The 24633-nt window shown below is 55.0% G+C and overlaps 2 protein-coding genes across 3 annotated transcripts in view; both read left to right on the top strand.

The window, feature by feature from the left end:
* DHX32 (DEAH-box helicase 32 (putative)) overlaps nucleotides 1-22670 on the top strand; it is a 30110-nt gene extending 7440 nt beyond the window's left edge. Inside the window, exons 1-7 of one of the 2 annotated variants that reach the window (XM_004701239.2) lie at nucleotides 3969-4058; nucleotides 6908-7393; nucleotides 14794-14987; nucleotides 16489-16861; nucleotides 20078-20323; nucleotides 20915-21014; nucleotides 21093-22670. In XM_004701239.2, coding sequence (XP_004701296.2) covers nucleotides 7106-7393; nucleotides 14794-14987; nucleotides 16489-16861; nucleotides 20078-20323; nucleotides 20915-21014; nucleotides 21093-21409 — 1518 coding nt within the window. In that variant the 5' untranslated portion in view covers nucleotides 3969-4058; nucleotides 6908-7105 and the 3' untranslated portion in view covers nucleotides 21410-22670. Of the gene's footprint in view, nucleotides 1-3968; nucleotides 4059-6907; nucleotides 7394-14793; nucleotides 14988-16488; nucleotides 16862-20077; nucleotides 20324-20914; nucleotides 21015-21092 lie in introns of those variants that run through there. The other variant, XM_045291503.1, reaches the window with a different exon arrangement.
* Nucleotides 22671-23856: 1186 nt separating this feature from the next.
* LOC123521817 (putative pre-mRNA-splicing factor ATP-dependent RNA helicase DHX32) overlaps nucleotides 23857-24633 on the top strand; it is a 3048-nt gene continuing 2271 nt past the window's right edge. The window contains exons 1-2 of the mRNA XM_045291383.1: nucleotides 23857-23951; nucleotides 24503-24567. Coding sequence (XP_045147318.1) covers nucleotides 23857-23951; nucleotides 24503-24567 — 160 coding nt within the window. The remainder of the gene's footprint in view (nucleotides 23952-24502; nucleotides 24568-24633) is intronic.

Here is a 24633-nt window from a genome sequence, read left to right on the forward strand (position 1 = left end):
TTCCCTGGATCAAAAAGATACACTCCATTCCTGGCTCTTCTTCCTTGATGATCCTGAGGCCATTCTATCATTCCTGGAATGGCTTATTTTAAGCCAAGCCAGGTGGCAAAACTGACCAGCTCCCTTAAGATGCCAATACCTTTTGGCACAATCCTACTCTCACAAGGATATCCTGCGCCACATCTACATTACTGACAAGCTGTCTGATCTGCTCGGTGGGCCATGATATCACCCAGATAGCTGTGAGCGTGACCGAGAATGTGGCTACACAGTAAGTAACCCACTGCCACAGTGACGCAGACATCTGAAGTCCCCCAGCACTTCTCAGGACATTCGGGGGAAGTTGGCAGTACATGCATGGCTTCGCCCCACTCCCAGGGGCCCTGCCTGCCTGGTGCTGCAGAAGCTCACCACTGTCATGATGCCCAGCCCACTGTGGCAGCCACTGTGTCAGTCCAGCTCCCAAAGTCCTTCCTCTTTTGCGCTGACCCTCCACCGAGCATGCGGTCCTTCTCGAGAGACTGGTCCCGACTGACAGCATGTCCTCAGTCGATGAGACAGTCTCACCATCCTCACGTCTAAAGACCGTGGTGGCTGCGTTTTCTGCGAGACCGATCTGCATGTCCCTCTGGCAGCCCGAGGTCCTCTGGGCATTCGTCCCAGCACCCTGACCCCAAGACGTCTCTTCTCCCTCGGTCACCCTTGCTCAAGGTCCAGCTTCCACGTGCACATGAGGTGATCGGAAGATGCCAGGGCTGGGTCAGACGCACCTTAGTCCTCTAACGAACGGCATCCCTGTTTTCTTATGCAGCAGAGATGCCCACAGCAAAAGACATCGTGTGGCTACTGCGTCCAGGAATGCTGACTGTGGATCTGAGTGACATGGAAAATGTTTGACAGCTTCACCTTTCTCCTCTGTTTATCATGATGTTGCTTCTTTGTGGTCCTGTTGTGAGGCACTGCGTTTCCTCTCCAGTGAGTTGCAATCCACGCTGAGGGCTGTAGTCTCGGATGTTCATCAGCCAGTGCTTCCGAGTCTTCTTGGCTTCCCACAGCAAGGTTGTGTTGTCTGTACAGTGCAGGTTGTTCACGAGCTTCCTCCAGCCCTGATGCTTGGATTCCAAACCTGATGCCTACCTTTCATGGCATCCCTTTTGTCTGTTCCAACAACTGCCTGTTGGTCCAGGTGGGAAGTAACGTTATCATTACTGTACATGAACACTGCTAGTGCTTTCTGTATGTACATGGGGATCTTCAAAAAGTCCATGGATAAATGGAATTAAAAGGTACTGAAAATTTTCCACCATCTTTCTGAAGCTCCCTTGTAAGCCTAAACATCTAATAATTGCCAATAGGTTATATGTGTGTGGTGTGTGTGTGTGTGTATATGCAATAGGACAGGATTGGTTATTTGAGCTATATTTAGTATGAACCAGTAAGCTAATCTTTTAGAATTTGAGAGCCTTAAATAAGCTCATTAACTTGATTTGCTTACTTAAAAAGAAACCTGTAAGTTTTTTAAAGTCAACGTGGAGTTTTTACTGTACTTCATTCCAGGAAGGTTTGATATAGGCTCTAGACCATTGTATGTAGGACTCGTGGGTACCCATGCCACCTAGAACCCGCTGGGGGCACACGGCAGAGCAGGAAGCAGCCTGTCAAAAGTCCCTGCAAGGCATCCTCTCTTTCAGTTAAGGCACGTCCCGCATGAGAGGTAAAGGTTACAGGTTCCCTGTTTCACTAACTCTGGGCCAGCACTTGGAAGCACCTTTTCAAATCCATAAAAGAGCCTGTGGTCTTTAGCCCCAGGCCTCCCTGCCAGGTGTGCCCTACCCCGCCCAGGTTCCCACAGCCCACAGAGCCCACCCGCTGCTTCAGGAGAAAGATGTGTGTGTGAGCGTCCATAGGAGGACAGCCTGGGAAACACCCTGGACAGGTCCCCTCTGTCCACTGCCAAAGTCACTGTCCTGGGTGGGCTGCTTGAAGCCAGGACCCACCCGATGGCAACGGGCTCTGGTGCCATTCACTCGGGTTAAGCTGCCCTCCCCCTGCCTGGGTTCCAGCTCTGCTCCTGTGATGAGAAAGGAGGAGGAGGATGTGAGGTGCCATCAAGCTGGTCCCGACCCCTGGTGGCCCTGTGCACCACAGGACAGCCCGGTCCTGCACCGTCACCACAGTTGTCCCTGCAGCCACTGTGGCAGCCACCACGTCGATCCATCTCCTGAGAGCCGGCCTTCTTTTTCGCCACCCGTCTGCTCTACAGAGCTTTTGGGAGAAGATGGATAAGCTGATAAAAAGTCGTTAAGGTTTAAACTTCTCCTTAGATCGTGTGCAGGCCCTCCCCCACCCACCCCCATGGAGTCCTTTAGAGTGTGAAGGGGCAGGGTCTGTGTAAGGTGCTGACGTGGGCGCTGGCCTGCAGTGAGCACTCCATATAGGCTGGTCATATCTGCATCCTTGCCCTCACTGCTGTCCGTCTGTCTTTCCTAGTAGACGGTACTGCTCTAAGGTTAAGGCCTGATTTGCCGGGATGTAAATGAGCGGCGTCACCGCCCATTCTGTCAGGTCAGCGGACTGGTCAGCTTGACTTCTTCAATGAAGCAAGCAGTGAGTTGGGCTCAGTCCTTTATCTTGCCACAAAGCAGCACGTTTCACAACTGGACTGGAATAGTGGTCCAGTGACCCTCTCCAGAACAATACTAACCCTGTAGTCCACTGTATTCTAAAGACAGGAGAAAGAAGGGCCTTCTGCTCCCGGAAAGAGTCTCCCAAAGGCACAGGGGCCGCTCTGCCCTGGCCCAAGGCTCTCTGAGAGTCAGCACTGGGTGTGATTTTTGTGGGGGTTAGACTGAAGACCATTATTCATTAATGATGCCGCCGTTCACCAAGGAAAGCCTGGGGTTGCGAAGTGCTGGGAGTCGGGGACACCTTTGGAGAGAGCCGGGACAGGCCAGCACTCGGAATCCAGCCTGCTAGCCTCCAGAATTTGGACGAACACGTTTCTCTTGTGTCAGGCGAGGGCCGCTTCAGCGTTTCCCAGCAGCAGCTCCTTTTCTTGCCCCAGGAACTTGCATCCAGGGCCAGCCCTGCCAGCAACACCTTGGATTCATGACACGGCGGATTGTGAATGAATTTGTACTCAGTGTGTTCATAGCCTTTTACTGTGGCCAGTTTTTTTGCCACCCCTATGTTCAGTTCCGCTAAGAAAGAAGCTCTGCTCTCCACGCGTGGTGCCTTGTCACAGCGATGCTAGGCATGTACCACAGAAGGCATTGCCCTTGTCCAAGACAAGAGGGTGATTGATGGCCGGGCCTTGGTGGAGGGTGAAGGTAGAACTGGCGTGGTGGGCTGCTTCCGTGTTCTGTTGCTGATGAAACTTAGACTCAAGGCTGAACCAACACAAGGCTCTTGTCTTTGCCCGGGGGTCAGAAATCCAACATGGGGCTCGCCGGGGTAAAATCAAGGGGGAGGCAAGGGGTGCCTCTGGTCTCCACATTGCCCACAGTGTGATCTGGCTGCTGGCTCCCTGGAGGAAAACAAGAGCAGTCTGGCCCTGCCCAGTACAGGGAAAAGGGAGGACGGTGTTCCATTTTCTGTAACTGATGAAATGGTGACCCTGAGTTGTGAAGAAAGGGTTAAATTGTGGCCTGTGCTCCGTTTGAGTTGGCAGAAGGTTGGTGGTCTGTTGCAGCCTGGCAAACCACCCTGGGCTTAGCACAGGTAGTTTAAAGCAGCGAGACGGTTTGTTATCGCATGATTCTTTGGGTTGGCTGGGCTCCTGTGGGTGGCTCCTCTGCTCCTATTGCGACTGGCTTGGCACTGTCCAAAGGGGAGTTCCTCACAGGATTGACTCAGTAGGCCATTGGCTGGGAGCTCAGCTTTCCTCTCTTCCCATTGGCCACGCGTGACCTGGGGACCTCACAGTGTACCCAGGGATCATCCCAAGAGAGAGAGTAATTCAGTATCATTTCTGCGCACTTGTAAGACACACAGTTAGTGCGTATAAGGGGGAGGGGGCACAGCCTCCACCTTTCAGTGGGAGGACTCGCCCAGAACATGTGAGTGTCTCCATCCAGCTAAGTGGGCCGTGTAAGGCTTCACAAAGTTTCGGGCAGGATTTTGTTGTCTCTTAACTCCATGATTGTACTGAGAAATTTTCCTTCTGTTCCGACCCTGCTGCAAGTTTGTATCAGCTAAGGATGTGGGATTTGATGATCACGTGATTCCTTAGCCCTTGTGTTATTGATCGGGGAATGAGCTTGGTTTTCTAAAGTTGGATCATCTTTGCATCCCTGATCTGAATCCCACTTCTGATAGTACTGTTGACTTTGTTTTAGGATCTTGTTTTGGCTTTTTGCTTCTGTGATCGTGAGGGCTACTGGTCTGCCTTCCCCCTTGTTGTGAATTTTCTTTGCCTGCCGCAGCTGGAGGCCCATGCTGGCCTCACAAGATGAGATAGGGAGGATTCCTTCCCCCTCTACTTTCTGGGGGGATGTGAGTAGAACTGGTGTCAGCTCTTCTCCAAATGTTTGGGGCAGAACTTATTTTTTGTTGGGTGTAATTTTTAAACGACCTCTTGAATTACTTCTTTTATTACGAAGGCTGTTCAGATTTACAACCTCTCTGAGCAGTTCTCCATTTTTCTCCTGCAGAACAGTGGGTGGGTCCGAACCACGGACCTTCGTTTCAGCAGCCAGGCCCTAAGCTTGGCTCCATCAGGACACCTCAGGCCTTCATGCTGGAAACCTGACTCTTCCTGGGGTGCTAAGTGATCACTACTCTGTAAGGGAGGCTTTACTGTCACTACCAGTTTTAGGGAGGGAGGGTTACAAAATCGAGAAACCGCGTCAAGGGGTTCTATGTGATGAAAATGTAGCTGCACTTTTTCCCCTAAAGTAAAACCATTCAGTAATTAAACCTAAGGGGGCAGCAGATTGCTTTACATGTTAAGAGGAGAAGAATAGCAGAAAATTGAACCAAAATTCAATGTACCTTCTGATTCTTAGAGTCAGCCTGTCCTGGGATTTCAGGGTCTGAGTGCCTTGAGAGGGTGAGTTTTGAAGGTTCTGCCCTGCCCTTGGCCCCGCTTCCAGAGCACCGTGTGTGTGTGTTCAGGGTCTCACTGTTAGGGCAAACCCTTGGAAGGGGCTTGGTCTGTTCTCTCGAATGCTGAACTGCTGTTTCACTGATGCCTCCCCTAAATGGGAGGCCCTGATAGGCATGAGCCCTCTGAGCCCCAACTAACCATCTAAACTAGCAATAAACTCACTGGCACAGAGGCGATGCCAACTCACAGTGACCCTTTAGGACAGGCAGACCTGCCTGTGCAGTTTCCGAGAGTGTAAGATACGGGAGCAGAACATGCCCTGTTTCTCCGAGTCGCTTGCTGGGGTTTGCAAACCGCTGCCCCACATGACCACTCCGCTGCCTGGACTCCTCTAACTAGCAATCAGTTAAGGCAAATCAGGTGCCGTCAAATAATTTAAGTGACAGAACACCATGGATATTTTGATTTGTTCCCTTGCTTTGGGTCAGAATTTGAAACTTCATCAGGGAATGTAAAAGGGGGCAGTACGGGCTGACAGGGTTCAGGGTTTTCTCTGTCTGGTGAGTGAGTGGCACAGAGTCAGAACTGACTCAGGCAGTGCGTTTACTGAGCGGGCTATGCCGTGGGCAGCTAGGTTAAAGTGACCAGATTTAAAGCGAGACACCATTGACCAGGGTGGGTGGGGGGGTTCTTGATTAAAAATTTGGTCTACATGGACCAAATAGACCGTTCCCTAGCTTATCGTGCATTCTTTTCCAAAATCGGGATTTTTTAAAAACGCCAAAAACGGGACTGCCCCACTAAAAGTGGGATGTCTGGTCACCTTAAGCTAGGTGCGGGGTCTGTGGTTCAAATCCACTAGCCGTCCTGGAGAGAAAGGCGTGGCAGTCCGGTCCTGTCCAGACCCCCAGCCTGGGAAACCCTGGGAGCAGCTGTGCCCCGGCATGCCGAGCCGCGGAGGATGGGAGTCCGCTCCGTGGCGCAGGTTCGGTTTGGTGTGAGCGCTGGGAGTCAGAATCGACTCTGGCAGCGAGTTTGGTTTTGGGTATTGACTAGAAGAGAAAAAGCCTGCCTTGAAGGAAGTTGACAAATGTGAGTCTTGGCCTTTCTTAGGCAATTTCTTCATTTAGTTTAAAGGTGGAATATTTTTCGCTCTGACACAGGAATCTCAAGAAATGTGGTAGCGATTTCTGGTTCACCGACCAGACGAGAGACCTTACTAGTAAAAGCCAGCAAACACACTCACACACATGCACACACGCGTGCGTGCATACACACTCAAGCAGTTTGTGGAAAAATGGAATTAAAAGAAGGTGGAATTTTCTCAGGAACTTGTTGAAGCCCCTCATCTGTAATCTGCTCGTTGGCCTCTGACCTTCTAAAGCACCACTGACACATGCAAAGTGAGAGGGCTTTTCTTCTGTCTCCAAATTTAATTTTACTATTGAGACAAAACCCGGCAAAACCCACACCAGCCCATCTGTTTCTGCCTGAACCATTGAGGGGCTTTGGGGTCCCTCTGTCTCTAACCCAGACGCCCTGCCCCTGTGGGTCCTCTCCCAGCGCCCCCACCTGTCAGTTGCCCCCGTGTGGAGCCCAGCATCTGCGGTGGTGGGCTGAAGCGAGTCCGTGATTCATTAGCTCACCTCCCCAATCTCTGGCCACCTCATGGCCAGCTGAAATGATCAGAGGGCGAGCAAGCTCCTGGGGCCCTGCCCAGTGGGCTTCCCAGCTGACCAGCCTCCTTCGCAGTCCCTTTAGCTTCTGGAGCTTCCCCAAGCTGCCCCCTGAGAGGGCAGACAGCAACAGTTTGTGGGGGCTGTGCTATTTCTTCCTAACCTGTCTGTGTTTGTGTTGCAGTTGCTTCATCGACAGCATGCTGGCCGGGGCATCTGGGCCCGCTCTGCAGGAACCCCCGGAGGAGGTGCCCAGAGAGGACTTGAGGCGGGCACGGCTGGCCTGATTGTGCACTCGGACCGCGGGCCCTGGTCGAGATGGGCTGCTGACGGGCAACCGTAGCCCACCCCCCGTGCCTCGCTCGGTCTGCAGCTGGACAACATGGAAGCCGAGGAGCTGGAGGGCCTCAGCCCGTCCTCTGAAAAACGCTATTCCGAGTCCCTGGATTCCAGTGACGGGGACGGGGATGGGGATGAGGGGCTCCTGGTCTGCGATGACTTGGAGCTCAACCCCTTTGACGGGCTGCCCTACTCGTCCCGCTACTACAAGCTGCTGAAGGAGAGAGAGGCGCTTCCCGTGTGGAAGGAGAAGTACTCCTTCATGGAGAAGCTGCTGCAGAGCCAGGTCGTCATGGTCTCCGGGGATGCCACGTGTGGTAAGAGCTCGCAGGTGAGTATGGGCCACAGGCCAGGACTTTCAAAGACCATCCTCGTAAACTAGACGGTGTTAAAAAATTGCCACTTGAACCATTTCAAAGCGTAGTTTCCTGGCGCTCGTCCACCCCCCATATTGACTCCACTGACTCAATATGGGCATTCCCCCTGAGAGCCCCCTGAGAAAGCACCGCCCGGCTCACACCACCGATGACCACCCATGTGGTCTCCAGGCATTTGCTTCCCCTCCCTGTGTGTATTTCCCAGAAGGGCATCATGCAAAACTGAATTAATTTGCTCGGCTGGGCCAGAGCTGCCTTTCTCCTGGCAGCTTGAGGGAGCTCTGTGGCGTGGCCAGACTCCGTGGCATTTCTCCTTGGGCCCGGTCCAGAATGCAATCCAAAGCAGCTTTGATTGGAGGCTCGTTTCTCTGTGGTCTCTTTGCACCTGGAACAGCTGAGCTGCTCAGCCTCTCCTTGTACTTCCGGCTGGAGGAGCACAGGGGAAGGAGCAAGTTGGCAGAGGGACCCTCACGGTGGGCGTGTCTGAAGTTCCCCTGGGGGTAGAGCTAGATGATGAACTGGAGAGAGAAGCCAAGTGAAGGCCATTTTCCCCAGAGTCTCCCAGTCACCAAGCCTGATTCCCAGTGAATCATCCCAAGCACAACTGGTCTCTGTACACCTGGAGCAGTAGCGGGAGAAAGGGAATCTGGGATCAGAGGAGAATCTGGAATGCGTGGCTGGTTGCCTGTGATAAGTTGTACAATTCTACACAGAATGCCATTTTCCCACCACTGTCAGTGCTCTTTTCCCTTCCTCCTGCCCGATGTGCCAGTCAGCTCTGGTCTCTGGACATCTGTCTTCTCATCCACACGAGGTCATACAGTATTTGTCCTTCTGTGATGGGCTCTTTGAAGCAAGTATATGGAGCCCAGATCCCAGCCGAGGGTACTCCATTGTGTGTGCCTGTCTCTCTTGTTGATCCTGTCATCTGTGGATCGGTGCAAAGACTCTTACTGCTGCAGCGAACACTGGCGTGCCCCTCTCTTGGACGCTCTGCTCTTGGGTCTGTGCCTGGACGTGCAATTGTGGGTCAGATGTTCGTTCTATTCTTAGGCTTCTGAGGAAGTGCCACACTGGTTTGCACCACAGCTGTTCCACTTTGCATTCCTGCTCGCCAAGCTGAGGGCTCGGGTTGCCCCACATGCTCAACTCCAGGGCGCAGGACGACAACAAGGACTGGGACGAGACTTCAGTTTAGAATCTCCATCGCTTAGAGCCCTCCCCCAGTGCACCCAGTACGGCTGTCCGCTGCCTTCTGCTGGTAGAGTTGCTGAGTGCCCAGAGTTGTGCTGGTGGCCTCTGGGGAGGCCTGACCTTCGGTTCAGGAGGCCACCCTCTGCTCGGCGCTGCGGCTTTGTGGTATCTTCGGTCACCAAGTGCCCCACCTGTGGGGATGGTGGCATCTGGGGAGGCCTGACCTTTGATGCAGAGGATGACCCAGTCCTTGGGGTCAGTCCTGAGAGGTCGGCTTTTCTGAGGCAGAACGCGCTGCCCAGCCAGAATGACCCAGAATGAAGACGTTAACACAGGCGTCAGGCGCAGGCGCAGCTTCTTCTGCCTTCCCAGTGCTCACAGTGTCAGCTTGCGGCCGCCCACCCCAGCAACGCCCTCTGAATGCGGCATCAGCACAACCCTCACCCAGCTACCCCGGAGACATGGCTGCTCCCCATAGGCCGGCAGTTCAACCCCATCAGCCGCTCCACGGCCCAAGATTCCAGCTGGAAAGCCCGCCTTTGGAGCCGTTCCACTCTGCCCTCCAGGCGCTTGGAACTCTACAAGCCAGAGGTGGAGTGGCGTCCACCGAGGAGCAAAGCCCCCTCCAGGCTCAGGGTGCAGTGGTGAGAGGCGCCGAGGGCCACCGAGACCAAGAAAAAGCTGCCAACGACTAACAGCCGGAGCGGAGTCTACAGGGCATGGAGGTCATGCTGGCAGTAGGTACAAGACTCATCATCCTCACAGAGAATGCTGGCATCTCAGTGCCCCTGACATCAAGGAGGGTCCACATTTCCAGCATCAGCCAAGTCGGTGACTTTGCGCTGAGTTTCAGCTTGGCTGAGTCTGACGAGACTGCCCCATGGGCCGCAGCCTGCCTCGAGATGCAGGGGAGCCTGTTGTCAGGCCAGGCGAGTCCACCGACGCACAGCGATCCCACCCACAAAGAGGCACCGCCGGGTCTGGTGCCGCCCCCATTCTCCTCTGTGTTCGAGCTCATGGGTCGTCTCAGCCACTGAGTCAGGGTCCTGTTGGCTGACCCTCTCCGTTACCAAGCATGATGTCCTTTCCCAGGGATCACGTGTCCAAAGGACAGGAGACGAAGCCCGCCCCCTCGCAGCATTCTGGCTGGTCCCCTTCCACCCCGATCGGCTTGTTCTCCTGGCGGCCCATGGTACTTCCGTCCTCTTCACCAGCACCTGAAAGCAAAGGCATCGGTTCCCCTAGCATGGCTTTTCATGCCTGCTCTCTCACGCGGTGAGGAGCACCGGGTCCACTCCACGGGCCAGGTGGGCCTGCTCTCCTCCGCTACGTTCTCCAGCACCCTTTTCGGTTTGCATTTGGATCTCTGTTCCCATTTTCCACATGTGACTGCTGCTGAGAGGGCCGAGCCCCGCATGCTGTCACAGCCACACTGGAGCAGAGACTGCACTCAGCCTCTCGCTTGGCACCGAGTATGCCAGCGTCTCCATGCCCAGGGCCCTCTGGGTGGGCTCAGCCATGCACGGCCTGTGACCTGGAAGGGCTGTCCTCATCTCTGACCTAATTCCTCTGCCTCATGACTGACGTAACCTCCTCTATGGAGGAATACACGCTAAGGAGGACAGTGGACTGGCCCGTTTCTATACTTGCAGGCCTCTGTGGTTCTGATGCCACGATCAGCCTCCTTTAATCTTGCAGAATTTGTTTGAGTAGGTCTTGAGGAACTGCCTGACCTTCAGTGACGCATCTGCTCCGGGGTAATTCCTGGGAGTCAGAGGTCAGATCCGCCTCCACTGTCTGACCTTCTCTATTCTATTCTGACCCCAGCCGTTTCTTGGGTTCCATAATCTGCTGCAACTGCCAGCCAGAATGCTCAAACAGTGCTCACAGTTAAGGGGTTTGTCAGGGAAGTTGAACAAGTTACAAGTCAGGACATAAACCATTAAGGATACAGTTCTTTTGTCCAAAGTGCTGCTTCTCTTTCTGGCATGTCTCTCAGGCACATCCTCTCTGGCCCTCAGCCAGCAGTACTTTGGCCTCAAACCCCACTCCAACAGGGGTTATAAAGCTTCTTTACTGCTGATACATGCACAGGAGCACCCCACTCTGTAAGCCAACCTTCTCCCTGAAGACACTCAGCTCTACTCCCTCTGTGGGCTGGGAAGCCTCTTGCTACGACTCCTGGTCTTGGTGCTGCAGCCCCCGTGTCACCGCCACATCACACACATACAGGGATCTTGCAGGAGCTCTGCTGGCGGCTCTTCCTTCTCAATGGTCATGGGATTCTCTCTTCCTGCTTCTGGGGTAGTGCACTATATACCCAGCCTGATAGCAGAACTGACCAATCCCCAGCTAGGGTCTGCTGCTTCCCCTTATTTACATACAAAGTCCGTGGGTAGGAAGTCCACACCGAGTCATTTCACTCCATCACAGGTAGATAATGAAAAGCAAAACAAAACCAGAGACTGGTGAACGTAGCCCCCACCGCTGGGATCAGGTAGCATCCGAAGTTTGACAGCAGCTACCCAGACCAAAGAAGAAAAAGCCGAGCGCCTACCCAAGTGTTCCACAGTGGGCGCAGCTATTCAGCAACAGTCACAGCTCTCTTAACCAGGGTCCACAGTCCCCACGTTACTGCCCCGGCCTTGCCACTGTGCTGGAAAGAGTAGTCGGGAAATGTGGCCTGCCTGACATGCGGAGCTCGATACCACCTGTGTGGCTCAGACATAAAAGCAATGGTGGCCGGGTGAGAATGGGGTGACCAGTGTGTGGTAAAGCAAGGCAAGTAGAGCAAATAGAATCATAGAATTTAGAAGCATCTCTGGAAAGTAGATGAAATTAATTGGTTCATTCCACAAATATTTCTTGACCACGATCATGATTGCGTAGAGGTTACACATCGGGCTGTGTGTGTGTGTGTGTGTGTTTCTCTAGGTAGACCAGAGAAACAAATTCATAGACACTCATGTGTATAGGAAAGAGCTTTATATAAAGAGTAGTTGTACATTAAGAACACATCCCAGCCCAGTTCAGGTCAAGTCCCCTAAGTCCGATATTTACCCATATGTCCAGTACCGGTCTGTAAATTTCTCTTCTGACACACGTAACACATGCAATGACGCCGAATGCAGGAAGATCATAGGCCAGTGGGTGGAAAGTCTTGTGGATCCAGTAGCGGTGTGTGTTAGTCTGGGTAGACCAGAGAAACAAATTCGTAGACACTCCTGTGTATAAGAAAGAGTTTTATATAAATACTAATTATACATTAAGAAACATCCCAGTCCAGTTCAGATCAAGCCCAAAAGTCCAATGCTAGCCCATATGTCCGATACCAATCTATAAAGTCCTGTTCAGACTCACAAACACATGCAATGATGCCGAATGCAGGAAGATCACAGGACAGTGGGTGGGAAGTCTTGTGGATCCAGTGGTAGTGGAAGCATCTCAGCACTGGCAGGGGTCCCCACGTGGCTCCTCCAGCTCAGGACACTAGCCTATATCCATGTATCTTCTCAGCTGCAATGTCTCCCAAGGAGTCACCATATCCCGCCTCCAATAAGCTATCTCCTTAGTGCTTCCAAATGAGGTCACCAAGCTGTGATCTGATTTACAGGCTAAACTCCACCCCACCACTCATAAGTCAAATTGACAACAGATTAAGTAACTACCACTTGGTGGAAGCATCTTAGCGCTAGCGTGGGTCTCCACATAGCTCCTCCAGCTCCAAGGCTCTGGCTGCCATCAGCATAGCTCCATGTCACTTGTCAACAGGAATGTCTTGCAGGGAGTGAGTGTGTCCTGCCTCCAGCGAGCTATTTATCTCCTTAGCAACTCCACATGAGGTCACCAAGCTGTGACCTGATTGACAGGCTAAACTCCACCCCTTCACTCTTTAATAGTCTCACGTTGACAAGATTATGTGACTGTCACAGGCTGTGACCCCCAAGATCAGCTGTTTGAAACCACCAGCAGCTCCACCGAGGACAGACAGGCTTTCTACGCCCATCTTTCAGTGAAGAGCGATGGTCTCGGGAACTCACAGCAGGTCTTCCCTGTCCTACAGGGTCATATGGCTTGGCATCGACGGGATGGCAGTGTGTGTGTGTGTGTGTGTGTGTGATTATTTGGTGACCAAGACAGAGGGTCTCTCTCAGTCTGATGGATGGGGCAGGGGTGGGCATCGGACTTGGACCAACAAACACACTAAGAGTGACATGCGCCCTGCTGGGGACATGCCATGGGGTCTCCTACCTGCACCGTCACACGTTTGTGGAGAAAATAGTCCAGGCACGTGCTCAGACGTGGAGGGGCTGCTCCTGGGCCATCCTGAGAGAATTTGTAATCCACATGCCACTCAGGAGTGACAAAACCCAGGACTCCCGACTTCAGCCCCAAGCGTGTCTTGTCTTGTTCCCAAATGTCTCACACTTTCGTCTTTCCTAGCGGAGTTAGAGGTCAGTAAGGAGTCGCTGCTGGCGAGGCTGACGCCGACCACGGTGCATTTGCACAGGAAACACAGGGAGGATGAGGTTCTGTAGCTGGGGTTGCTATGGGAGGTCTCTGCCGTGTAGTGAGTTACATCTATCTTTCCAGTTACACTGAGGTCCCAAAGCCAAGAATTCAGTTGTGTCAACTAATTACAAACGTTACAACTCCTCAGTGCCTTCCCGCAGACCAGTACCTGGAGTGGACAGTGGGAGCTGCCCAGAGGGCATCAGAGGCAGTCACTGGGTTGGAGGGCTGCCTGGCACATTCCTTCTGCAGAGTGGCTGATGGGTTTGAACCACTCCTGCTTAGCAGCCATGTGCTTCACCACTGCGCCACCTGGGCTCCTTGCTAAATACCGTAGATCTATACGGAACGCAGTCTTGTGATGTACCTTTAAGAGTACATGTTAAAAAGTGAAATAGATTGACAATGCCTTAAGATTGCAGCGTAGAGGTGATCTGGTACTTTCTACTCTAATAGTTGTTGCACTAGTGAACTTGATAAAAATCTATGAAGCCATATGACATCTCAGATCACGGGATCGTGAAAGAAAATGACTCAAAAGCAGTCCCACCGAGGCTGGCTGATGACCTCACTGGGTTGATTTGTCACTGCGGTCTCTTGATCAGTTGTCGCCTGTGCCGCTTAGCTTTTACCACTCAAAAAACCAAACTCCCTGCCAGCGAGACGATGCCGACTCACAGCGACCCCCTAGGACGCGGAAGACCTGCCCCTGCGGGTTTCCGACACTGGAACTCTATTCAGGAGTAAAAAGCCCGTCTTTGCCCCTGGGAGGGGCTGGTGGTTTCCACCTGATGACCCTGTGGTTAGCAGCCCAATGCTGGGCCACCATACCACCCGGCTCCTTAGGGAATCGGTAACAAGGCTTCCTGCATGCATTTATTCCTGCTCATGTAGACATTAAATGTGAATGCTTTTATCCCGATCCCTTGTCTTGCATCTAACTGCTATTTGAATTGCTTAAACAATAAGCTGTTATCCGAAGCTGCATTTTTGACAGGGCTTCCTTATAACAGCAAAGAAAATAATAATCTGTAAATTAAAAAGCAAAGCTCACTGCCATCAGGCGCATTCTGACTCAGAGCACCCCTATAGGGCAGGGTTAGAACTTCCCTGGTAGGTTTCTGAAACAGTAACTCTTTATAGGAGTGGAAAGCCTCCTCTTTCTCCCAGGGAGTAGCTGGTAGGTTCAAACTGCTGACCTTGTGGTTAACAGCCCAGTGTGTAACCCACTGCACCACCAGGGCTCCACTGATCTTTTTAAAACCGCAGCTGATGTGATAGGTGTGTAAGTATAATAGGTGTGTTTTGCCCTTTAATTTTTTCGGCTGCCCTCTGCCTGGGAGTCTGACTCTGCCTGCGGTCCCAGCAGGATGTCAGCTCTTACTTGCGGTGATGGCCGAGCACGGGCACAGATGATTGAGCGCACCACTCAGGTGGACACACGGCACAGCCCTGGTGACTACGGTGAATCGCTCAGCTGCTGGCCGTGAGGTCAGCGGTTGGCACCCTGCCGCAGCGGGGGGAGAACGCTGGGGCAGCCTGATCTTACGAAGCTCGCGCCCTCGGCTCCCGGGGGCTGCCTGGGGGCCACTCAGGTTTTACGGCTTGGGGAGCGGGAGCTGACCCTGTCTACCTCTCCCCGCTGCAGGTCCCGCAGTGGTGCGCCGAGTACTGCCTGTCTGTGCGCTACCAGCACGGGGGCGTGGTGTGCACCCAGGTCCACAAGCAGACGGCCGTGCAGCTTGCCCTCCGCGTGGCAGACGAAATGGACGTCAACATCGGCCACGAGGTGGGCTACGTGATTCCCTTTGAGAACTGCTGCACCAGTGAGACCATCCTGAGGTTGGTGTTGGGGGGTGGGGTTTGCCTGCTCTCCCCCACTGACGCTGGGTGTTGGCTGGCATTCTGCGAGCCAGGCCTCCAAGGTGGGCGATGTTGGGTCACCGGCCAGGCCTGTGCCAGTTGTTCCCCCACCCCCACATCCTCGGGGACACCTGGTCAGGTTCTTCCCCGGCCCCGAAAGGAGGTTCTGGGGCTGGGCTGTCCCCCCTCAGCACTCAGGGCCACATCTCTTCTGGGCTCTGCCGGCTTCTCTCCATCATTCAGACTCTGGCAACAGTGTCAGCCTCCCCAGAAGCTTCCCTGGCCATCCCAGAATCCAAATTCAAAAGTGTTCCGCTGGGCTTCCAGATTCACCATGCCCCTTCATCCTGGCAGCTCAACTCCAAGACCTGTGGATCCCAGGGATCCTCGTTGTGTCTGGCTTTTCTGTAGATGCCCTTTGAGCAGAGGGTGCCAAGAGCTTAAATAAAAGATGCGGACAGGAAATTGGGCAATGGCTGGTGCTTTAAACAGGTTCGTATCACAGCTTACAGGGAAAATGGTGCTGCCTGCCCAGGCGCTCCCACCAATGCTCAATGCTGTGCTCAGAGAGCAGCCCACTCGCCCAGGTACCCTGCCCGGCACCCTGGAGCTGCTGGGAGCGGCATCTCAGGACAAGCCTGTCTACGTCTTGGGGTGGGGTGGGGTGGGGGTGAGAGAGAAAGAGGGAGGGACGCAGTATCTTATGAGCGGGTCTGTTACTACGTGGAGAAGGGCATAGTCATGCTTGTACTCTTCCCTTGAACTTGTATTTTGTAGATTCCCTCCCTGATGGAAAAGAGGAAGGAAATACTAACCTGATGCGGGTTTTCAGTGGTGTAGTGGTTGCTCATTGGGCTGTGATCTGCAAGGTTGGCAGTTCAAATCCAGCAGCTGCTCCTTGGGAGAACGTTTCAGAGGGTTGCTCTGAGTTGGGACTGACTGGGTGGCAGTGTTTGGTTTGGGTTTGGTGGTATTGCTTCCAGGCGAGTGTTCCACGCCGTTCTTGTTAAAGTGCACAGGAACCATCTGGGGCAGGGTTCTTTAGCCGGGGTCCTAGGATGACGGGGTCGTCCTCAGGGGGCCGTGGCCCTAAGAACACTGTATGCCACCTTCTCTGTTGGTGTGTTTTTCCCGGTGAAGGTCTGGGAATTTCATCACCTCGGAGTCAGCCATGGACCAATAAAGCCTGACCAGAACCCAAACCCAGTGCCGCCGAGTCTACACCAACTCCTTCCAACCCACAGGGCAGAGCAGACCTGCCCCAGGGCTTTCCAAAGCTGCGTGTCCTGACAAAAAGGCAGACTGCCTTGTCTTTCTCCCCTCCAGCAGAGTGGGTTCCAACCACTGACCTCCCGTCAGCGGCCGTGCTTAGCTCAGCGGGCTGGGCTGAGAAGGGACGGGGAAGGCTTGGCACGGTCGGGCTGCCGTTCGTTCGCACTGCTTTTCCCCGGAGCCTGCTGACGGCATGTCATCCCTCCAGGTACTGCACGGACGACGCGCTGCAGCGAGAGATGATGTCCAGCCCCTTCCTGGGCAGCTACGGGGTCATCGTCCTGGACGGCCTCCACGAGGGCAGCATCGCCACCGACGTGCTGCTGGGCCTGCTGAAGGATGTGCTGATGGCGCGGCCGGAGCTGAAGCTGGTCCTGAACGCCTCGCCCCTGCTGGTCAGCAGCCTGAGCTCCTACTACGGCAACGTGCCCCTGGTCGAGGTGCCGGCCCAGCCGCCCGTGGAGGTGGTCTACCTCAGCGGGGTGCACACAGACGCCTTCGAGGCTGTCCTGCGCCTCATCTTTGAAATCCACCGCTCGGGTGAGGAGGGTGATCTGGCTGTCTTTCTGGCCTGTGAGCAGGTAAGTAAGTAATGCTCGCCGGCCATGGGAAGGGGGCGGGGGGACGGCTCATTCACTGGGTCAGCGTCCACTGCCACGCCACCTTAGAGAAAACACCAAAAACCAAAACAACCAGACCCACCGCCGCTGGGCCGCTGCCGACTCATAGCCAGGCTGTGGGGCGGGGCGCCTCGTGGGTCTCCGTGGGTCTGCTTTCGATTTCCCGTTATAGTAGTTGGGAGTTGATACAAATAGCACAGAAACTGTGAGTCTTTGTGGGGGCAGAGAGCCTCCTCTCTCTCTAGTGGGCCGGCGGGGGTTTCAGCAGCAGTAGCTCAACACATAACCCACTGTGCCTCCATCACCCCAGAAGCAGCACAGGCATAAGAGGTGTTCCCCCAGACCTCTGGAGGTTCTGGACACAGAATGGGGAGGCCCTCTGGGGGCACTTCTGGAAGTCTTCTCCAAGGCCAGCTTCCTCCTAAATGCAGGTGCTGCCCCCGTGTCTCAGGGAGATGTGTGCCGGCCCTGTCTGACTCAGCCTGCTTCAGGTTGCCTGCCTTATGGCCAGCATCCCCGCTGGAGGCCAGGGCATTACCTGTGCACTTGGCTTAGAGCTAAGGAGCACAGATACCCACAGGTGCACCTGCTGGAGCCAGCAGTGGTGCGCCCAGGTGAGCCACTCAGCCTGGCCTCCACGGAGGCCCCTTCTCCTAACAGATGAACATGAAACGTCTCAGCCTGGATTTCTTGACCCTCTGTCTTCCAAAGGGTAGAGAGTACCACTGGGCATTTGCCCGCTCTGCTTCCCTCTCACCAGCCTTCCTTGCTCCACTGCTGTTGGCTGCACTGCAAACCTGCCAGACGCTCACGCTCACCGGAACAGATGTTTCCACTTCGAAACTCCTGTGTGTGTGTGTGTGTGTGTGTGTGTGTGTGTGTGTGTGTGTGTCCCCAACTCAGAGCAGTGGTCTTCAGGTTGTGACCCAGTGATCAAATGGAAACCCACAAGGACATTGTTTGAGACGGGCTGTCAGAGCTGAACCACCTGTGCGGTTGGGCGTCCAACCTCTTGTTGGGTTTGGTCTGTTCCCGGTGCTAGAGGCCTGCCTTCCCGCGTGCGGCTCCGTGTCCCAGGACTCTGCCGGCAGCTGTCCAGGAGTTCTTCTTCCTCGGATCCAGACAGTGCTCCTGGAGGCAGCGGTCAGGGATCAAAAGACGCGTGCCCTGGGTCGATCTGCTGCACACCTGACCTTGAAAAGCAAGGACGTGACTTTGAGGGCAGAGGTGCGCCTGACCCAAGCCATGGTCTTTGCAGTTACCTCATCTGCAGGTGAAAGTTGCCACTGACTAAGGAAGACCGAAGAAGCATCAGTGCATTTGACTTGCATGAACCGTGGACTGCCCAAAGGACAAACCGGTCTGTGCAAAAGACGTCCAGCCCGGGTGCTCCTGCAGCAAGACTTCATCTCACGTACTTTGGACACGTCACCAGGGACACCAGGCCCTGGAGAGGACCTCACGCTTGGTGCAGGAGCAGCGAGCGAGCGAGAGGAAGGCACTCGAGGAGAGGGATGGAGGAGAGGGATGGACGCAGCCGCTGCCCCCACGGGCTCCGGCAGAGAAAACAGGGCAGCTCAGGGCCGTGCAGTGTGACGTTCTTCCGGACATGGGGTCGCTGTAGGTCAGGACTGACTCAGTGGTACCAAAGGACAACACCTGCAGACGGTTGGTTAGAGGACAGCCCCACACCTGTAACTGCTAGTGAAGGAATCAGAGACGGTCGAAGCAGCTGACGCACCTTTCCGTGGGTTTGCTTTTCCTGTCCAGTCCTGAGGCTGAAGGCCTCCAAGCCGGCCGTCAGTGGTGCTCGTCAGATCTGCGCTCTATTTAGCTTCCCTTTTTTCCTTGTGAAGATTTCCGCTTCCTCCCACTTGGAAATTCAACATCAATTCAACCTACCTGCACCTGAAAAGTTTCCGTTACTTAACCTATACATAAAAAAAGAGTGGCAAAAATACTTTCTAAGCAGCATTCTGAGGAGCCCTGGTGGCACAGTGTTTGTGCATTGGCTGCCAACCTCAAGGTCAGCAGGTGGAAGCCACAAGGTTCTCCAAGGGTGAAAGAGACCTGCTGTTCCCGTCCGTCGAGTCACAGTCCGTGAGACGCACAGGGATGGCTCGACTCTGTTACAGGGCTGCTGCAGAGCAGAACGACTCGGCGGCAGTGAGCGGTGTTTTGACGAGGATATGACGAGACACCTCAGTGGGGTTGGGGCTCCCTTTGCTGGGAAACTGCTCATGGGTGGGCTCCTGGACCGGGCTGCCTCTTCCCACCCCACTTACCTGTTGAGCTTCCACGTGGCCCAGGAGCTTGCTGGGGGTGGTCACTAGGAAGGAATGAGCGAATGAATGAGCAAGCATCCTTGGCAGCAAGGCCCCTCAGAGGCCCCAGTCTGGTCCCCACCCTTTCCGTGTAGGGTCAGTGCAAGGCTGGCGGCAGGAATATAAATGTCAGAGGGGCTTTGTTTGCATTATCCCGGTGGGCAGGTTTCCATGAACTTAGATCGGCAGTCATGCCGTTGGCTTGGTCAAAAAACCTATCACAAGTAAACAAGCGAAATGGGGGGTGTGGAGACGGAGCCGGTTGAGATGTCCCTGCACAATTGCCCCGTTGGACCCTGGGGTGCAGCGAGGTTGGAAGGGAAGGAGGGAGCTGAGCAATGGGATGGTGGGATTGCGCGTCAAGACGAGGATGGACGAAAGACTCCGGCCATCTCTTCTCATGAGATATTTAGGGAAACCCTTCTTAGCAATGGAAACGGGGCTGCTGCTTGCCTTGGTCCCCGAGAGGCCCTTAAGCAGGTTGATGTGGTAATGATGGGCCTGCCGTGCGTCTTGCTGAGATTTGAAAAGTAGAGCGAACGTGTCACCCTAGTGGCGTAGTTCCTGCGTGTAGCTTCTTTTCCACTTGGGGTTCGTTTCGTTTCCTTTGTTCCACTGTTTGATGGGCGTCCCCTTAAGAAGCAGCAGCAATGACAAACTGCCATCCAGTCTGTGCCAGCCAGTAGCCACCCTGTGGGACAGGGCAGAAGAGCCCCGAGGGCTTCTGAAAGGGTCCCTCCCTCTACGGAGCAGAAAGCCGCCCAGGGGTTCAAACTGCCGACTCTGCAGACTGCAGCCCCCCTTCATCCCAGGGCTGCTTCCTCCCCCCACCGATGCTGCCCTTCCCCTGCAGGACATAGAAAAGGCCTACGAGGTGCTCTGCCGGGAGGGCTCTGACCTGAGCCCGGATCTGGGCGAGCTGGTGGTGGTCCCCTTGTACCCCAAGGAGAAGCTCTCACTGTTCAGGCCCAGCGAGGACGCCGAGCAGAAGGGCCAGGCCCCTCCGAGGAGAGTGGTGCTGACCACCAGCTCCGGGGAGTCGCTCCTCTGCAGCCACGCCGTCCGCTTCGTCATCGACGTGGGTCTGGAAAGAAGGAAGGTAGGGTGCACGCATGACCCGAGGGAGGATGAGGCCCCGGGGACCAAGCCTCGAGTCAGACTGGCCGTGCATCTGCCAGAGCGTGATCTCAGCACCCCCACCCCCAGCCGCTACATGCTCCTCCTGCCTTTCCTTGGCGTCTCGGTAGCCTGGCTTCAGATGAACTGAGCACCTGATGGAAGTGCCGGCGGGAAGGCGCCCCGGGTCAAATGTCCCTCCTGAAGCACCTGGGGGTAGGGGTGGGGGTGTCCTCTGAGCCGGCTCTCCTTCACTAAGGTCCCAGCAAAGCAATGAACCGACCCTAAGGGGCCCATCTGCTGGGACGGGGTGAAGAGCATTCTGATATCAAAGTACTGACTACATTTTAGCAAATGATGGCTTCATAATGGACAGGAGACAATTCTGTCCTCCCTAGAATGTGTATGTAAGTGTGTACACATGCGATGCACACGAGGAAGGACCCCCGCGGTGCTGTGGGCTGGATTGGACACTGGCCTGCTGACCACAAAGCCAGTGTTCTAAGCTTGGAGACTCCGGGTCAGCCCCGGGACCAGGAGCTGCTGAGCTAAAGACACCCCCTCCCCCCTGCAGGTGTATAAGCCTCGGATACGCGCGGACTCGCTGGTCACTCGGCCCATCAGCCAGAGCCAGGCTGAGGTCCGCAAGCAGCTCCTGGGACCCTCGGCCTCAGGTAATGCTGCACCCCCACCCCCACCCCCATCTGGGGCGACACCCACCTGACACCTGCCCCACCCCCCACGTCCCCCAGGCAAGCTCTTCTGCCTGTACTCGGAGGACTTCGCCTCCAGAGCCATGAAGCCCCTGCAGCCGGCCGAGATGCAGGAGGCCAACCTGACCAGCATGGTGCTCTTCATGAAGAGGGTGGACATCGCGGGCCTGGGCCACTGCGACTTTATGAACCAGCCAGGTAGCTTTGGGCCAGCTGGCAAGCGGCCACATGGGACCTGGTTTGTCATGAGGCACTGTCCCTGCCAGGGGGTGAGGGGGGAGCTGTCGTCCCGGTTGGAGCAGATCACCAGGGATTTCTTCCGAGGGGCTGCTGGGTGGGTGTGGCCGCCAGCCTAGGGGGGCACAGCCCAGCACTTAGTCACTGAGACTCCCGGCGCCTTCATCTTCCCATCAGAGGTCAGCTTCCTTCCAAGACCACTGAACGGGAAGGCACCCTGGGTACTGTGTCCTGCCCGGGGAGCTGTGTGTGCCCTGGGCAGGAGTCCAGGCAGACTTCACAGGTTCCTAAGGTCCTGAGGGGCACATGCGTGGCAGACGCTTTTCCGCAGGAGCCCTGGTGGCTCAGTGGTTAAGCATGCAGCTGTTAACTGCAAGGCTGGCTGCCAAACCCACCAGTTGCTCTTCAGGACAAAGAGATGGCCATCAGCTTCTCTAACGACAGGCCGCTTTGGAACCCGCCCCGTGGCTCTGGGGTAGGCTTTGGCTTTTTCTCAGGGGCAGTACTAACAGAACAGGCAGGGAGGGATTCAAATCCAGCAACCACTCTGTAGGTCAAAGATGCGGCCATCTGTTTCTGTAGGCATTGATCGTCTTGGAAAGCTACAGGGCAGTTCCACTCTGTCCTGCAGGGTCACTGCGAGGTGGCCGACGCGGTGGCCATGGGTCTGTGCTGCCTTGTGAGAGGCTTCTCTCACCTGTGGAAATTCCCTAGAATTTCTGTTTCTCTGTATCTGGGCAAACCTTGATGTGAAGGAGACGGTCCCCTCCATTGAAGTTCCGAGAGACCCACTCTGCCCCCAGGACCCGGCAGCTCCTGGAGCTGGGCTGGGCTATGAAGCTACCAGAACTCAGGAAGAGGGGGCATGGAGGCTGGTCCCCAGAAGCCAAGATGGATACCCCAGCCTCACTTAACCCCCAGGGTCATCAGTGTCCTCCGCTGGCCAGCAAACTCTGCATCCACGAGTCCTGCACACCAGGGAGCTGATGTTGGTTGTTTAGGGTCAGCAAGCCTGCTGGTGGCAAGCAGCCTCAGAGCTCATTCTCATGTTTGCACACCTGCCTGTTCTCGAAGGAGTGATGACACCCCCGCCGTCGTTGAGCACTGCAGCGCGCCTGCAGCTGAGCTCACAGCCCTGTTTGCCCCGTCTTTACAGAGCAGGGAGTGCCCGGAGCTGCAGGTGGGGAGGGGACACTCTTCCCTGGCAGTGTGGTGCAGACTCCCTCGCTGTGTTTCCATGTCTCCCCGAAACAGTCACAGATGGTGGCTGAACCCTGAAATGATTGCCCTGAGGCAGCTTTCAAATCTTAAAGCAAAAACGGGTCCCGTCACCTTAAAGCCAGACAACAGTTTAGCTTTAAAAAAAACAAACAAAAAACCTCACTGCCTTCGAGTTGATTCTGACTCAAAACAGGTCTGCCTGGAGCATTCTGCTCTTTTAAAAGTGTACTTGTGGGACTAACCTTAGGACAGCACCCCAGGAGGTTGGATAGAGCCTCAGCCGGAAGTGGGTCTGCACCATGGAGGAAGGAGCAGCCCAGACAGCGAGGCTGCGAAGTGGCTATGTCACCTCAAGGGAGCCGTCACCGTCACTGATCACACACACACCAGCTATTGGCGGACAGTATTGTACCAGTCCACAGCTCACTGCCATCCAGGCAAGGCCAACCCAAAGGGACCCTACAGGACAGGGTAGTAGAGGTCATAACTCTTTAGGGGAACATGACGTTTGGATCAGCTGTGAGGTCAGAACTAGTGACCTTGCAGTTAGCGGTGTCAGGCAGTGCGACTAGCAATCCTCTGATCACCACGGAGGCGGCTCTGCCTTGCAGCGCAGCCTCCTGTCCCTGCTGGGTGGAGGGCTCAGAGCCCAGGGTTCCAGCTCTGCTGCTCTGACTGTCCACCAGCAGACGGGCTCCCCACCGTTCCTAGTTCCCATGCGACAGGCTTTGTCTTTTAATGCCATGAGGAGCCCCATGAAGACCCTCTTAGGGTCTTCGGATTTGTCTCACTGTAGAGTCCACATTCACGATTGATCATCCATATCGTTCCATCCCCTGGCTGTCGGAAACACCCTTGGCTTCAGTGTAGAACTCGGAAAGCCTCCCGGGCCACTTCACTATGAGAACAGCCAGGTGGCGGGGGTGGGGGGTGGGGGGACAGGCACAGGCCATCAGGTTATTGATGAGAAGGCACTGGTCTCTCTCCAGTTCTCACTAGAAGCCAGTCTCTCTCGGTCCCCTTCCCTTCCAGCTCTTCTGAGCCTCCCTGCCCTGTTCTGCTCCCGGAACGGATTGTCTGCCTGCTGCAGACAGCGGGAGTGTGTCCTCAGGAGGAATTGTAGACCAAGCCTACCCTTCCCTTGGTGGTAGAGTGTTTAGCAAGATAGTTGCATAATGCCAGTACTGTGCAGAGCGAGGAAGGTCAGCATTTTTGAGTCGTTCCGGAACAGAGACAGGAAGGTAGGACAGAGGTGGTTAGAAGGAGCCCCATGTGGAGAGTCTGGTAGCAGGGAGACTCAATTTCTACAGCTCACATTATCAGGACCTCAATAAACGGTGCCGGGATGGTGGGCTCCAGAAGGCACAAAGGGGCCCTGGACTCAGAGCCAGCATCGACTGGGCCCCTTCGGCCTGGCCAGCCAGCGGACCTCAGCCTGTGGTGTGGATCTAGCTCTATAACCGGCTTCCCTCTGGTGCCTCAGAGCACGAGGGAAGCCCCCCTGAACAAGACAAGCCCAGGCTGGCTTGTGCTGGTTGGCCAGCCTGTGGTGAGTCCCGTGGGGACTCTCAAATCTGGAGGGAGCAGTTTCACTGTGAAGGGTACATCAGCACAGTCCACCTGTGCTTACCTGCCACTGAGATGATCTACTCAAAGCGACTGCAGGACGGGATAGAACTGCCCCCGTGGATTTCTGAGACACTAACTCTTTACAGGGGTGAAAAAGCCTCATCTTCCCCCCACAGAGCAGCTGGTAGTTTTGAACTGCTGACCTAGCAGTTAGCAGCTCAATGTGTAACCACTATGTCGGTTGAGCTGCCCAGAGTAAAGTGTAGGTGTCTGTTTTGCAGCCCCCTGGATCCTCTCAGAACATCCCCCCCCAAAGGGCACAGTGTCACCCACTTTGGGACACGCTGAGCTGGGCCCTCAGTAGGGTCTCCACCACTGAACGTTGCGGACAGGCTCAGCCCGGCTTCCCCTCCCTGTGGCAGGTCGGACAAAGCCATCCAGAACATCCCCCTCTTGGGAGTCACTGCCCTCCACAGCCTGGCATTTGGTGCCTTGCAAACCCTTGTTGCCCACCTTGCCCATCCTTGGGAGGTTTTGGGGGAGGGGACATGGG

Source organism: Echinops telfairi, unplaced genomic scaffold, assembly GCF_000313985.2.
Source record: "Echinops telfairi isolate 266 unplaced genomic scaffold, ASM31398v2 ScPeMD7_70;HRSCAF=299, whole genome shotgun sequence".
Lineage (NCBI taxonomy): Eukaryota > Metazoa > Chordata > Mammalia > Afrosoricida > Tenrecidae > Echinops > Echinops telfairi.